Below are 14,785 nucleotides of genomic sequence, written 5' to 3'. Positions count from 1 at the left end.
TCTGGAGGGATATCCCTAGGTATGTGAATGCCTCTACTTGTTCCAGCGGGGTGTCGTTGAATTTAATAACACCTCTAAAAAATTTTCTCTTATTTAAGCACATAAACTTTGTTTTGGAGGTGTTTATTTCAAGACCACGTTCTCGACAAAAATCACCGAATGCATTTAGCGCCTTCTGCAGGCCACTAGGTGTCCGTGAGACTATCAGTGTGTCGTCCGCGAACATGAGGACAGGCACGCGGGTCCCAGCCAATACGGGAGCATCTGTGGGCGAACGGCTCAGATATTCTACAATGCCATTAATAAACAGGGAGAACAACGTGGGTGCCAAGACACATCCCTGCCGAACACCACGCTCTACAGGGAATGTGTCAGTAACCTCCCCCTGCGTTCCCCACCTGATTCGTGCGTAATTGTTCTCGTGCAAGCGGACGAGTAATGTTAGCAGTTCTGGAGCTATCCCTGCTTCGTCGAGAACCCTCCATAGTTTGGTGCGAGGCACTAGATCAAATGCGGATTTTAAGTCTATAAAAACCGCATAAAGGGTCCCATTAGTTAGCTTTACATTCCTCCAATAGAGTGCTAGAAAGTAAAATACCTGGTCAACCGAACTAGTACATGGTCTAAACCCAGCCTGAAAGGGGGACAAAATGTTATTTTCTTCAATCCAGGTATGTAATTTATTTTGTACTAATCGACCTATCAGTTTCTGGGCAGAATCTATGAGACTGATAGGTCTATAGTTACTGGGTAACGATTTGTCCCCTTTTTTAAAAACTGGGATTATTTCAGCCCCTTTCCATGAGGGGGGTACGGGCGCCCCCATAGCTATAGAATTTGCTAAGTATTGAAAGTACTGACACCAGGATGATCTATCAGTTAAAAATACATCCGCAGGTATTCCGTCCATCCTGGGGGCACGGCCCCTGGTTATACAATCTAATGCTAGATTTACATCTTTGATCGTGAACACCTGCGAATGAAAATAAATGGCCGGAGGGGGTGAGTGCTCACCTTCTCGCGAGGCTGAAGCATATTGTGGTTTGAAAAAATCAACCCATTGGTTTATTGCCACATTATTTTGGGGAGATGGTGCAACCCCGCCTCTATCCCACTTCACTATCGCCCAAAACTTCTTTTGGTCCTTGGACAGACAAGCAGTTTTCAAATCCTGCCAATGATCCTCGTCCCATTCCTTCTTTGCCACTAGCTGTGTGTGCTTATATAGCTTTCTTGCAGATCTCACATTATCCATATTTTTCGATCTAAGGGCCAAACTTAGACTCTGGCGAGCTGTTCTACAAGATTTGTTGAACCATCCCACCGTAAGTTGTTTGTCCTTATTACATTTCTCACCCACTAGGGGCTTTTTAAAAATTTTTTGGAGATTTAGGAAGAAAGTGGTGTGGACCTCGTCCATTGATGATAAAAATTTATTTCCAGTCGCTTGTGTATTCAATTTAGCCACTTCATTAGTTACCACTTTTTTAAGATCTTCTAATTCCTCAGGCTTCTCTATGAATCTGTCCCATTTAACATGCCTCATGTTGTTTGATACAACGACATCCAGGCTAATTTTCCCATCATTGATTTCAGGTTCTATGGGCTCGTTGAAGGTTTGTAGTTCCAAGCACAGGGCGTTAGGATCACTATCTTCTCGTGCGACTATGGTCATATCGTTCAATCTAGCCCAAATCCTTATATCCACTAGAAAATAATCAATGCGACTAGTGGATCTGCTATTGTCAAACGTGTTTGCGCCCTGGCGATCTGACCGAGTACGTCCATTAGCAGCCCTAAGCCCTCTCTCTAAACAAAGTGCTTTCAATTGAATGGCCACGGCTGTCCACCTCTTGACCGGGGGTAGATCCAGCTGGGGAACCCCCCACCTACTATCCTCTTCTTCTGCTAGAAACTGATCCTCCGAGCCAAGAGGTTCGAACGTCGTGTTAAAATCTCCACCCACTACAATAGGCTTCTCCGATGGTAATACAGAAAGGTGATGGTCTAAGGCAGATATTACATCTGATGAGGAGCCTCCAACCGTCCCTCTAGCATAAATATTTGCTATGGCCAATCCCTGGTCATTAGGCCAGGTGATATTTAATGACAGGATGCCGCTAGATTGAAGACTATATTGGTCAATCTTACAGCGTAGGGATTGGCGAATCCAAATTATCAAGCCTCCTGAGGGACGACCTTTAGTTTTTTTAGTAGCAGGTACGTAGAAGTTAAGGAAACCCAAGCGATAAACCGGGTCCGTTGCCCATGACTCTTGAAATAGTATTATGTCGAACTGGTCGACAAAGGTGTGCCACTCAGGACAGTGCATTTTATTGCCAATTCCTGCAAGATTCCAGGATAAGACGGACAAATGAGGCTTGGGTTTAATAGGACTAGTAAACTCATTTAACGTTGGTGAGCTTTGGGTCTCATCTCCATTCCTATTCACATAATCAACCCTACTGCTTGGATTACATAATGATTCATTTATTGGTGCCTGTGGTTCAATATCTCCAAATCCTAAATGAATGGGTAATGCTGATCTATAAAGTTCCTTTACAATGAACTGGGTAAAGCTGGGGTTGCCTTTTTCAATACTGTCTTTACAACTGGCTGACCCTATAGGGATAGATAGAGTATCGTGCAGAGTTGATGCAACATCCTCAAATCTAGCATTCCCATCAAGTCAATCACAGTCGTTCAGATCTGACAGGACCTCAAATCTATTTTCTATGTTGATGTTCCACATCCTATTGGGGTCACTCCCACCCCCTATACTAGGCAATGGGGTCCGCCCTTTCCTCATCGTTGCTTGATTTACCTCCCATTTTTTTCTACAATAGAAAAATTTAAGTGTTAAGGCAATGATAGTGCCATATCTCTGTTGTGGGGGAAATATATTATGCAGAATATTAGGGAGGACTGCTGGGTTAGAAAAATTGATAACCACACAATCCCCAGCATACTTTTTAGGATCATGGCCTAACCATGAGACCCTTCTTGCCATGATGATTTCGCCAGCTAGTTGTCTCTCTCCCCAAGGAGACATTCTCATATTTTTTGTTAGCCAGTGTAATGATTTGCTAATGAGGGAAGATGTAGTTTCTATTTTATCAGATGATAGAATGGGTACATTGGCAAGAACCAATGTGGTAGGAAAAGCCTCAACAATACATTGGAATTGATCATTCGCTGGGCGTTGAGCAAGTCGGTCAATAGAAGGGCCTGGTTTAAATGCCTTCTGGGAATTCTCGTCATTTGTAAGTTGCAAGAGTGGGGGATTCACTATCTCTTTTTGTGTAACCCTTCCCTCCCCTCTATCAGGTAGTGCTGTCAGAGTACGGCGACATGGTGCCGAAGGCTCAACTCTAGGTGCTTCTTCTACAGGTCTGTTTAGCAAGGAATTTAATCTGACTACCTCTGTCATTAATTCATCAATTCTGGCTACCAGAGGAGTAATAACACTCTCAATTTTAGTATCAATCATATTTGCTATTTTCTTGGACAATTCATTCTCAGAATATTTGGCAAAGTGAAACTCTGGTGCCTCAGCTTTCCTCGCAATTTTAGGTGCAGAGGTAGCCTTTTTTTTCCCTGGGCGGAAACCATTACTTTTAGCCTGAATTTTCCTACAGGCTCTAACTTGCCTGGTTCTGGGGGGAGGGATGGAAGAATCGGAATCAACTAATTTGGTGGCCGTGTGCAGATCTTCATCAAGAATAGGTTGTGAGGTGACTGTTGGATGGATACTTAGTTCAATAATATCACTCTCTAACACATCAATTTCAATTGGGGTGCTAGTGTTAACCAATAAAGGGGAAGCCAACAGCGAATCAGACAAAGGTGCTGGCAAGGGAGAATTTTCAGGAGGATTTTGAGAACAGTTTAACCCCAATGAAGCCCTCCTGTCATTATTAATTTTACTAACGATCTGCACCATATAATTGTCCATAATGTTCACACTTGCTGCTTTTTTCGATTTAGGCATTTCACCACACAGCTATGACAGATATGCTAATAGTTCACTGCCGCTTGCTATCAGCTGTAGTTAGATCAATTAACAATGGTGCCCAACAAGGCAGAGATCGATAAAACACTCACTCAGTCACTTTCATGGTAGAAAAGGTCCGTCCCGTCCTCTGTCGTCCTCGGACGGCCTCAGACGGCCCGCCCTTTGCCCGGGCTTAGCCCGGCGCCGACCCGCGCGCGATCCCGCGTCGCGGGGGCTCCCGCTGGCTTTATGCGCCTACAAGCGCGCTTCTTGTGACGTGGGCGGGCTCGTCCCGCAAGGGTTGCTGGGAGCAGTAGTTTCCCTGCGCTCAGCGGCCGCGTAGGTGGTGGATGCGGCAGCGGCAGGGAAACGCTAAGGTGCTCTGGAGTGGGCGTCCTCCGGTGTGGAAAAGACAGCGTAACACAAGGAGCAGGCAGGCTGTGGGACAGCTTCAACAAAGGTCAGAAAAAGTCACCCCCGCTCTGCCGGGGCTCCCGCTGGCTTTATGCGCCTACAAGCACGCTTCTTGTGACGTGGGCGGGCTCGTCCCGCAAGGGTTGCTGGGAGCAGTAGTTTCCCTGCGCTCAGCGGCCGCGTAGGTGGTGGATGCGGCAGCGGCAGGGAAACGCTAAGGTGCTCTGGAGTGGGCGTCCTCCGGTGTGGAAAAGACAGCGTAACACAAGGAGCAGGCAGGCTGTGGGACAGCTTCAACAAAGGTCAGGAAAAGTCACCCCCGCTCTGCCGGGGCTCCCGCTGGCTTTATGCGCCTACAAGCGCGCTTCTTGTGACGTGAGCGGGCTCGTCCCGCAAGGGTTGCTGGGAGCAGTAGTTTCCCTGCGCTCAGCGGCCGCGTAGGTGGTGGATGCGGCAGCGGCAGGGAAACGCTAAGGTGCTCTGGAGTGGGCGTCCTCCGGTGTGGAAAAGACAGCGTAACACAAGGAGCAGGCAGGCTGTGGGACAGCTTCAACAAAGGTCAGAAAAAGTCACCCCCGCTCTGCCGGGGCTCCCGCTGGCTTTATGCGCCTACAAGCACGCTTCTTGTGACGTGGGCGGGCTCGTCCCGCAAGGGTTGCTGGGAGCAGTAGTTTCCCTGCGCTCAGCGGCCGCGTAGGTGGTGGATGCGGCAGCGGCAGGGAAACGCTAAGGTGCTCTGGAGTGGGCGTCCTCCGGTGTGGAAAAGACAGCGTAACACAAGGAGCAGGCAGGCTGTGGGACAGCTTCAACAAAGGTCAGGAAAAGTCACCCCCATCATAATCTAAATCTAGAGCACTTCCACACCAACCAGCTTTGACAGAAAGCCAATCCATTCAAAACAACTCCTGTACATAAGGAAATCCCCAAATACAGTAAAAACTGCATTCAACCAGAAATGTACCCCAAGTTCCATGCAGAAAAGACTGCATTTAGCTAGAATCGCATGAGGTTGACAGCTGGCCCACAAATATGGTGACAATCACAGCGCACAATTGGGAATGCAGAAGTAACAGAGAGAAAGGTGGCTGGAGTGTGCCTGCACTTGCCTCTGCTATTACTTTCCCCTACAAAGTAACTGGTGCAGTTTACCCCAGGTCGAAAGCCAGAGCTCCAAGATAGGACTTCAATTAACCCAGAGCAGAACACTCAAGGCAGAGCAGGGTGGAGACATGTGCCTAGGGCCCCAGCAACAAGCCCTTACTCCACTCCAGGCAGAGCAGAACGGAAACAAGCATATGGCCACGCAAAACATGCTCTGACCCTGCTTAATGCAGAGCAGGCTGATACCAGTGCATATGGTCGCAACAAATTAGCATTCACAGCTCAAACCTAGTCCCCCAGTGGCTCATCGTACACAAACTACTACATGGGGCCACCGAGACTCACCTATAGAACTCGGCTGTCCCGCTTGCCAATCCACATGGCCGATGCCATCGATGTCAAACACCGGACTCTTGAAATGGGGACGTACATATGGGAATAACCCACAGGATTCATCTGCCGAAACACAGCGTACAATCTTGGCGGCCAGCGTACAATCTTGGCAGTCCTATTTGCATGCCAGATCCCAAACAGGAAGGATCCTAACCGGCCGGCTGCCGAAATTCACCCATTGTAAACCCAGCGGCCTATAAAACACACCTGGCTGGTACTCAGGTGATGCAGTAGGCCATAATTGCATCCAGACCAAGTTGGTCCCACAGAGGCCACCGATGCCCCTCAAAGCCTGGCAAAGAAAGGAAACAGGTGGCATAACTGTAAGATGGAGGCAAAAACCTCTACGTTCCCCATTCCTCTCACAGACAGGACACAAATTAGGAAGTGATGAGGTGTGGCTCGTATTATTATAGCCCTTAGCTGGAGGGTGGGTGGGGTTAGCAAGCGTTTCCTGCTTTATTTCCTGTCTGTGATCGGATCCTACCTCATGTTGTTCATGACTTAGTCGAGGACAAGGGATGTAGAGAATTAAAGCTTTCCAAAGGAAACAATTTCCCCTAAACCCACACTAATTTTACCAGTGTTCTCAATCCATTCAGATCCCAGAAATGGGTGTAGTCGTATGACTGAAAGCAGCAGTGGCTGGCAGGGAACAGGGTTGGCGAGGTGGGGGGTACAAAGTATAAAAAATAGAAAACACTTACCTCCGTCCTCACAGCCGCCGGTCGCCATCTCTCCTCCGGTAATTTCGACCTGGAGCCTGGAAGCAGCAGGAAGTACCCGGGCTTCCAGGCTCGCCTAAGCCAATCACAACACAGCAATGCAGCGTTGTGATTGGTCTGAGCACCGTGATTCGGCGCTGAGACATGGACAGGGACCCTGGGCATGTTCCCGATGCAGCCTGGTGGGGAACATGCTAAGCGCGCGTGACTGTTTGGCCAGTCCAAGACGGCCGGCCAAGCAGTCATGTGCACTTAGTGTGCACAAACCAATCCTCCCCCTGTACCACCAGACCCGCCCCGCCTTAACCTAACCCTGCACCTATGAATAATAAAATGATAATAACTACATTATTATCATTTTATTTTTCCTGTTCTGAGAGCAGTGGGGCGACGCTCCTCCGCCTTAGCGGATATACCTACCCTGTAAACGGAAAGCGTTTTAATTCTGTAGCAAAAAGCATTCCGTTTACAGTCTGGGAATGGGCCTGCAAAAAGCTTGTTCCGTACCCCTAAAGTGAGATATATAGATGAGTAATATTACATCATTCGGTGGAATACCAAGCCTAGATTGTATTTGACAAACATCCCATTTTCATACGAGAGTACAGAGGCGTTAAAGGCATGGGCAAAGTGGGCTCTGGCCCAGGGCCCCAGCCTTTCAGCCTTTCAGTGGGGGCCCTGATAGCTCCAGCAGGGTTCTGGAGCGAGTCTTGCCATGATGACCGTGAATAATTCTTAAACAGGGTTTTAAATTCCTTTAATTTATTTTTAATGTGGCTGATGAATGAGAGTCTATCACAGACATTTATTAGAGAAATACTGGGCCCGATTCACAGAACTAACTTAAGACAAATCCTAAACTTACTACCATTTTGGTATTCACAGAAGGCACTTACTCATTTCGGTATTCACAGAAGTTAGGAGTCCTAACTTTAGGACTCCTAAATGCCTTCTGTGAATACCGAAAGTCTTAAAATTAGGATTTTTCTCAGTTTAGTAGTAGTATAGTTAGGACTCCTAACTTTAGGACTCCTAAATGCCTTCTGTGAATACCGAAAGTCTTAAAATCAGGATTTTTCTCAATTTAGTAGTAGTAAAGTTAGGAGTCCTGACTTTAGGACTCCTAAACTGAGAAAAATCCTAATTTTAAGACTTTTGGTATTCACAGAAGGCATTTAGGAGTCCTAAAGTTAGGACTCCTAACTTCTGTGAATACCGAAGTGAGTAAGTGTCTTCTGTGAATACCAAAATGAGTAAGTGCCTTCTGTGAATACGAAAATGGTAGTAAGTTTAGGATTTTGTCTTAAGTTAGTTCTATGAATCGGGCCCGTTGTGTTTATGTTTCATGCAACAGCCATAAACATGTTTCTATTAGCTCGAAACAGGACCACACATATGAACACATATGAGAAATGGGAGGCTGTGAGTTGGGGGGGGCACAGAGATTATTTGCAGTAATAATATTAGTGAGATACTGTTGTTCTACAATATAGAAAACACAGGTCACTATCCCTGTGCATGGCCAGTGACCTGGCTAAAGAAAGCATGACAGAGCTGGAGTTTTACCATACATTAAAACGTGTTCCGAACAGGGGCCCCCAAAATTCGTTTTGGCCAGAGCCCCCAATGTCCTTGAGATGCCCCTTTGAGAGTGGAATATACACAGGCAATCGAGAAGCACCTTTTAAAAGGCAGGCCAAAAATCCGTGTTTTCAATTAAATGATGTAAAGAAATGTAAACTATTTCAATCAATCAATCATATACTTTATTCGATAAAAAATTTCATCATAAAAGTAAAACTATTTTGCTTTTATCGATTGAGTTTGGAACCTTTTGTCTCCTCCCTTTATTATTGCAGAAAAACGCATTCGAATACGTCGTTCTGATTATCTGCATTTGTGTTTTTCGCAGGCCTATTCCCGGCGGTGTTAAATCTGGCCACCAATGCCCTCATCTCGAGCAACGCGACATGTGGTGAAAAGGGGCCTCAGACGTACTGCAAGCTGGTGGAGCACGTGCCCGGGCGGCCCGTGAAAAATACCCAGTGTCGCGTCTGTGACCAGCGCAGTTCCAACACAAACGGTATGTGTACTTGTTTCCTCTAACGTTTAATTAAATTACATTTTTTCCCCATTACTTGTTATGTCTAGAACTCTTCCTGTCTAGGAATCCTTGGAAGGAATGTGGATACGGCGAATCCGTCTCAACCGCAAATGTGCTTTCAATCGGTCGGCCACCCCTTGTCATGCTGAACTGTTTAATTTGCTGATGGGAATGTTTAACAAACGCGTCTCAATCCTAAAGAAAAGTATCCCCGAAGGATGAAAGCAAAACATATCTTATTTTTCAAATTAGCACGACTAATCTTTCAACGTCACATATTTACTTGAGATTAGGAAATTATTAATGTTGTACAGTTACCCCTTAAATTGCCAATCTTGTTACTATCCCACTGAGAGAAAAAAAAACCAGCCAGTTGTTTTTAAATGAACTGCGTTTTTTTTGTACATTAATTATCACGGGGTCATAGGCTAAGAATAACATAACATCCAACATACCAGCAGAATACAGCAGAAGGAATTAATTCCTTGCATCATCAGACTCTGGAAGCAAGAAAGGCCGAAATGGGAGAAAGAAGGGGAAGAGTAACAAAGAAAAACGTCGACAGCAGGAATGGAAAAAGAAAATTCCTGAGTGCGTTTAAGAGACAGATAATGTAAGGTGGTAGAAGAAAGAGAAATGAGCTAGAATCAAGTGCTGCCAGTCTTGGTATTTGGCAACCCTTAGAACTGACCATGGATTTTTCAAGAAAATCTTTTGTTCCTACACTTATTCAGTTCAGTAGTTCTTTATTCGGTTGTTAAAAACACCATAAAAGGATATATACACAATTCATTATTAAAAAAAAACAATTAAATCAGCATCATAAGAACTCTGTTAAAAAGAGAAATACATATTCACAAAAGAGGTACATAAATTCGTGGCAATCACAATATACACCTGTCCTCTAGACTTATTCATATACACGTTAAACACTGAAGACGCCAAAGGATACCACAGAACAACTTAACACAATATAACACCATTCTATAGAAAAACACAATTCAACATAACATTCTACACCATAATCACGCAGCATGACTCAGCACTTTATAACACAGTCTAGAATGGCATATGACAACAGAATACAGCACAACACAACATAGAATGCACTTTGTTTTACCAGTGATACTCAAAGAACGGCCGGGCCCTCCTGACCTTTACATGGGGGCCCCTCGTTCACAGAAGCAACTGGGCTGCTGTTTACTGGTTCCATTAAACTTTAAAAAAGATATTAAAAAAAGGGGCAAGCAGTTATGTAAATGTTAATTGCATCTTGCAGCAAATGTGTGAAATATGATACATTCTAAACTGTATTTCGTTAACCTGCAGAACCGTTTCACCTTAGTTCATCAGGTTATATCAGTGCATTGAGAAGTGCTTTATAAAAGTGACATGAATTTAGAAACATTCGTGCTTCCACCGACCCTGACAACAATGCCCATAGTGAACTAAGAGGCAAATCAGTTGTTATGTGAACCCTTTGGCCAGCCTAGGTTGCTATTATACAGAAACAACCTTATAGTTTATTAAATCAAACACAGAAGGTGTTGTACAGCGCAAATCCCGAAGACTTTTATTTGGCGGGCCTATTATATGTGATAATGAAGCAAAAATGAGGGAAGATTAAATAAAATAACTACCTAGGATCCCACAATTTGATTGGGTGGGGAAGCAGGGATTGATCCAGATTTTCTGTTTTCATATTGTGCAGTTCAGCCACTAGATGTACATGCTCCGCCTCCCCTCTACCCACCTTACCTCCCCCTCCACCCTCAGCTGCCACCCTGCTGGCTTCAATGGGGCCCTCGGTCACATCACAGACCAAACATTTTGGCCCCTGGGAAAATGTTTGTGAGTACCCATGTTTTAGTCAAAGGTGACTGGTTCACATATCTTTTCTCTGATTTGTCATTTTTTGTTCTTGCATTTCATAAGAGGATTGCAGAAGTGGTGCACTCAACTCTAAGATCTGATATATACTTCTGATTAAAGATGAAAAATGCATCGAAATGAAAAGACAACGTATTTCTAGAGGGTTAAAAATGCAGGATGTAGATTACACAACCTGAATAGTAAAGCACACTTTTCACCTGAGTGTTGTTAGATCAATTCTAATAGGTAGTTTATTAGAGACACCTGAGTTACCACTCCGCTTTGGTTATCTCCTGGGGCATTGCATAGAATCAACATGTTGGTTAATGCTGCAGGCCTACTCCTGGTTACTGAGACAGGGTGGCTGGGCCAACACAATGCGCTTTTGATCTTTCATTGGTGTTCATAATGGTAGAATGCAAGACCCTATTTGGATGAGTTGGCACTGACTATACTTCATAAAGTTACTGTGAGACCTATCTTAGTGAGTGATACTGATTGCTGACCTTCCACATTTTCACGCGTCATATCCAAGGCTTATTTCTATCCCACCATTTTCAGTATCTAACTGTGCCATCAATCCTTTCTCATAAGTGATCACGGCCGTAAGTTTCAAACACATGCTGACAACATGCAGAACTACCTTACAATGGAAAGGGCACTCTGGGCACACTCCTCCTTTGTCTTTTCCCTGCTAATACTATTAAAAAGATGGCTCAGCGGTTCATTAATCCATCAATCAGGATTTATAAAGCTCAGCTAATCACTGAATAGGGTACCCAGGTGACTGCAGGTCCCGAAGGCTTATTCTAACAGCCAGGTCTTGAGGTCCATCCGGAATTCTGTGGAAGTTGGTTCTGGTGGTCATCGGTGAGTGAGAGGATGAGTAGGGTGTCATATACAAAGGAAATTATGTTGAGACAGTGCGATATGATTATGTTGGCCAGCACGATCATATATGCTGTGAGAGCGTGGGGCTGAGGGATGAGTCCTGGGGGACACTGTAGGCGATCTCCTTGGGTCCGGAGGTAAAAGGTGGGAGGTGGATCCTCTGGGTTCTTCTGGTGAGGAAGGATGTAATCCATCTGAGTGCGTCCCCTTGGATGCCAATGTATTTCAATCAACGTGCGATGGGATATGGTGCCACAGGCTGCTGAGAGTTCGAGGACGATCAGAGCTGCTTTTTCTCCTCAGTCGAGAAGGGTTCGGATGTCGTCGGTGGCTACGATCAGTGCAGTTTCAGTGCTGCAATTGCTGCGGAAGCTGGATTGGGAGATGTAAAGTAGCTGGATCTTCTCCAGGTGTTTATAACAAAGAGAGAGGGACCCCTAGACCAAAGGAGAGGGGCACCAAAAACGACCTTAGTCACAAAAAGAAGACCTCCTTTAGATCTACACACTTCACCAACCAATAATCCACACAGACCTCACAATAATAGGGTGAGAATGGACATCAAGAATGTAATCAAAGAAACAATGAGAGAAAAAATTACACAAATTTATTAAAAAATCATAGATGGTCACATATAACACAAAAAATAAAATGTTACACAGATATTTGATAAAAAACTGACAATATCCAGAATTTATACAAAGTAAATAAAATATTGATTAAAAGTTTTCAGGGCCCAATGGCAAGTAAAATCAAAAATACATAAATGATCATACAACACAATGCATTTGCAAAAGAAGGACAAATTAATCCTATTAAAACAAGGAAATCGCCAAATCAAAGATTCTTCATTTGTAACCACAATGAATAATGATCCAAATGTATATGTCACAAAACCATTTTCATCATAGATTTTGTATGACTACCTCTCATTAAAGCATCGACGCGTTTCGGTGGGCACTAATACACAGCTATCACCTTCTTCAGGAATTTTTGCATAAGATCCCAATTCAAATATATATATATATATTTATATATAAAAAAATCGGAAAGAAAATATAGTAATTTAAGTGACTACCGAAATACTTTCATTGAAATAACATTTGATACATACTAATGTCCAAAACTCATCCCATACATTAAGATTGTGAGACAAACATACATGTATACAGAACACTCCATAGTTTGTATGTATTTGTAGTGTTTACCAGCTAGTGAAAAATCACTTAGCACTCTCAGGGAATAATTAAAGCGCACATAGATCGTTTTTAGCAGCTAGTTAGAAGTGATAATAGTAACTTAGTGCTCTCATAAAAATATCTTTTCTTTTACTCAACATCTATACTAATTCTTGCTACAATAGTCCATGGACATTCCAGATTATTTAAGCAGAACCAGAACTACTAGTTTATATCAAATTATACTCGCCAGACAGTGATTCTTTGTATTGTTAAACTCACAATTGTTATGTGAAAAGCGGTCTCCTTGTAAGTCTCGCCAGGATTCCTCTTATATGAACCCAAGCCGCTGCTTCACGTAAAATCAATAAAAAGTCTGTATGAACAAAACATGGCATACTATAACATTGCTACAATAGGCCAGTATTGAGACTATAGTATATCTATAATATATAGAGGCTATTTTAAATTACCTTGTATATGTCTCTTAAAGGCTTATATCAACTGCCCAAAAGGGTCAATCATCTATTCAAATGCGGTCCTCATGGGTATTTGCCTCATTATTATTATCATTATTAGTCCGATTTGTAGTGCGCATGGCTGCCCCAGCAACGGGGCGTCCCAGCGCGGCCCTGACCGAGACCAACACCCAGGAGACAGTCGCAAGAAGACCGCTAAATATATGAAGATTTAGCAGGACCAGAAAAAAGCCAGATTTTTATAGCTTTACGGAAGGCCAAGTGCTTCTGAAAAGTTCTAATAGAAACCGGTAAAGAGTTCCAGAGTTTGGCGGCCAAGTTCCGAAAGGAGCGGCCACCTGCTCTGGCTTTGAAGACGCGAGGGGTACAGACCAGGGCACAGCCAGCCGATCTTAGTAGGCGTCGTGGGGTATAAGGCATAAGTAAATTGGCCAGGCCCAGAGGGGCCTGACCCAATAGGATTTTATGCGCCACACATTGAGCCTTAAACTTGACGCGTTTTTCCACAGGGAGCCAGTGCAATTTAGGAAGCAAAGCAGTCACTGAGCTCGACTTAGGAAGCCCTACCAGCATTCGCGCAGCGGTATTCTGAACCCGCTGCAGACGCTTAATACTTTCCTTATTAGCGCCCAGATAGAGTACGTTCCCATAGTCCAGCCTAGACAAAATTAGGGCCTGGACTATGGTTTGACGCACTTTGGTGGGAAAAAGCCAATCACGGGTCTTAGGCTACGTAGAAGCCCAAAACACACCACAGCCACAGTCTTGGATTGCGCTTCAAACGTCAGACCTTGATCGAACCATATCCCAAGGTTCTTTACAACTTTTTTGGGAGAGGGCGCAGGTTTAACACGCTCAGGCCAGCACTGTTCGGACCATAGTTCCCGATCCTTCCCAAATAGTATAATCTCGGATTTGCTGGCGTTGAGCTGCAGAAAATTACCAGCCATCCAATCCGCCACTGCTAAAAGATCCTCCTTAAATTTCTTCAGGTTAGCATCACAGTTCTTAGAAAAGGAGATCCACAGTTGGGTGTCATCAGCATATGCCTATCAGATATGAATCAGATGCCTATTAACAAAGGGGAAAACATGAATAGAAAAGTGTCCCTACAAAATTAGTTCGCCCAATTTGTTATTAGTATTTGGTAAAGCCAATATTTACCTTGAGTACGTACACAGTGCAGGTATCTCTTGTATGTTTGGGCCGTCACTGTATTTAATTAATAATCTCCACAGGTGGTCAATAGATCGATCTCTAAAAAAGAATTTAAACCTATAATGACCTATTTGGATCATAATAATAACGTAGCAAACACTCTACTACTGCCTTTCTCTAAAGCAAGCGGTGGTTAACATATCTACTGTCCACACATTTCTACTGTTTCCTCAATTACACGCCAGGGATTACAGTTTTTATGTCACATAGCCTTATCCACGCATGCAAAAAAACGAACTACTAGTCATTTTATGTGGACGTAGGTATCAAGATTAATAGCCCGAAAAACTGAAGTATAAACAATAAATCCCCATTTACCTCAAGTGTTTGTATTATAGTTCTTCAGCAAGGATAATGGACGTAAGAGCGTCCCAAAACTGGGATCTGTTCGGTCACTGCACTGAAAAGGAAACGAA

At 44.0% G+C, this 14,785-nt stretch overlaps 1 protein-coding gene across 6 annotated transcripts in view; it reads left to right on the top strand.

Moving 5' to 3' along the window:
- LAMA2 (laminin subunit alpha 2) overlaps positions 1 to 14,785 on the top strand; it is a 3,129,796-nt gene that overhangs the window by 331,761 nt on the left and 2,783,250 nt on the right. For all 6 annotated transcript variants that reach the window (XM_085611831.1, XM_085611827.1, XM_085611830.1 and 3 more), the window contains exon 2: positions 8,540 to 8,710. In XM_085611831.1, the coding sequence (XP_085467957.1) occupies positions 8,540 to 8,710 (171 nt within the window). The remainder of the gene's footprint in view (positions 1 to 8,539; positions 8,711 to 14,785) is intronic.

The sequence above is a fragment of the Triturus cristatus genome, chromosome 6 (assembly GCF_964204655.1).
Source record: "Triturus cristatus chromosome 6, aTriCri1.1, whole genome shotgun sequence".
NCBI lineage: Eukaryota > Metazoa > Chordata > Amphibia > Caudata > Salamandridae > Triturus > Triturus cristatus.
This window is presented reverse-complemented; position numbering and strand designations above follow the sequence as displayed.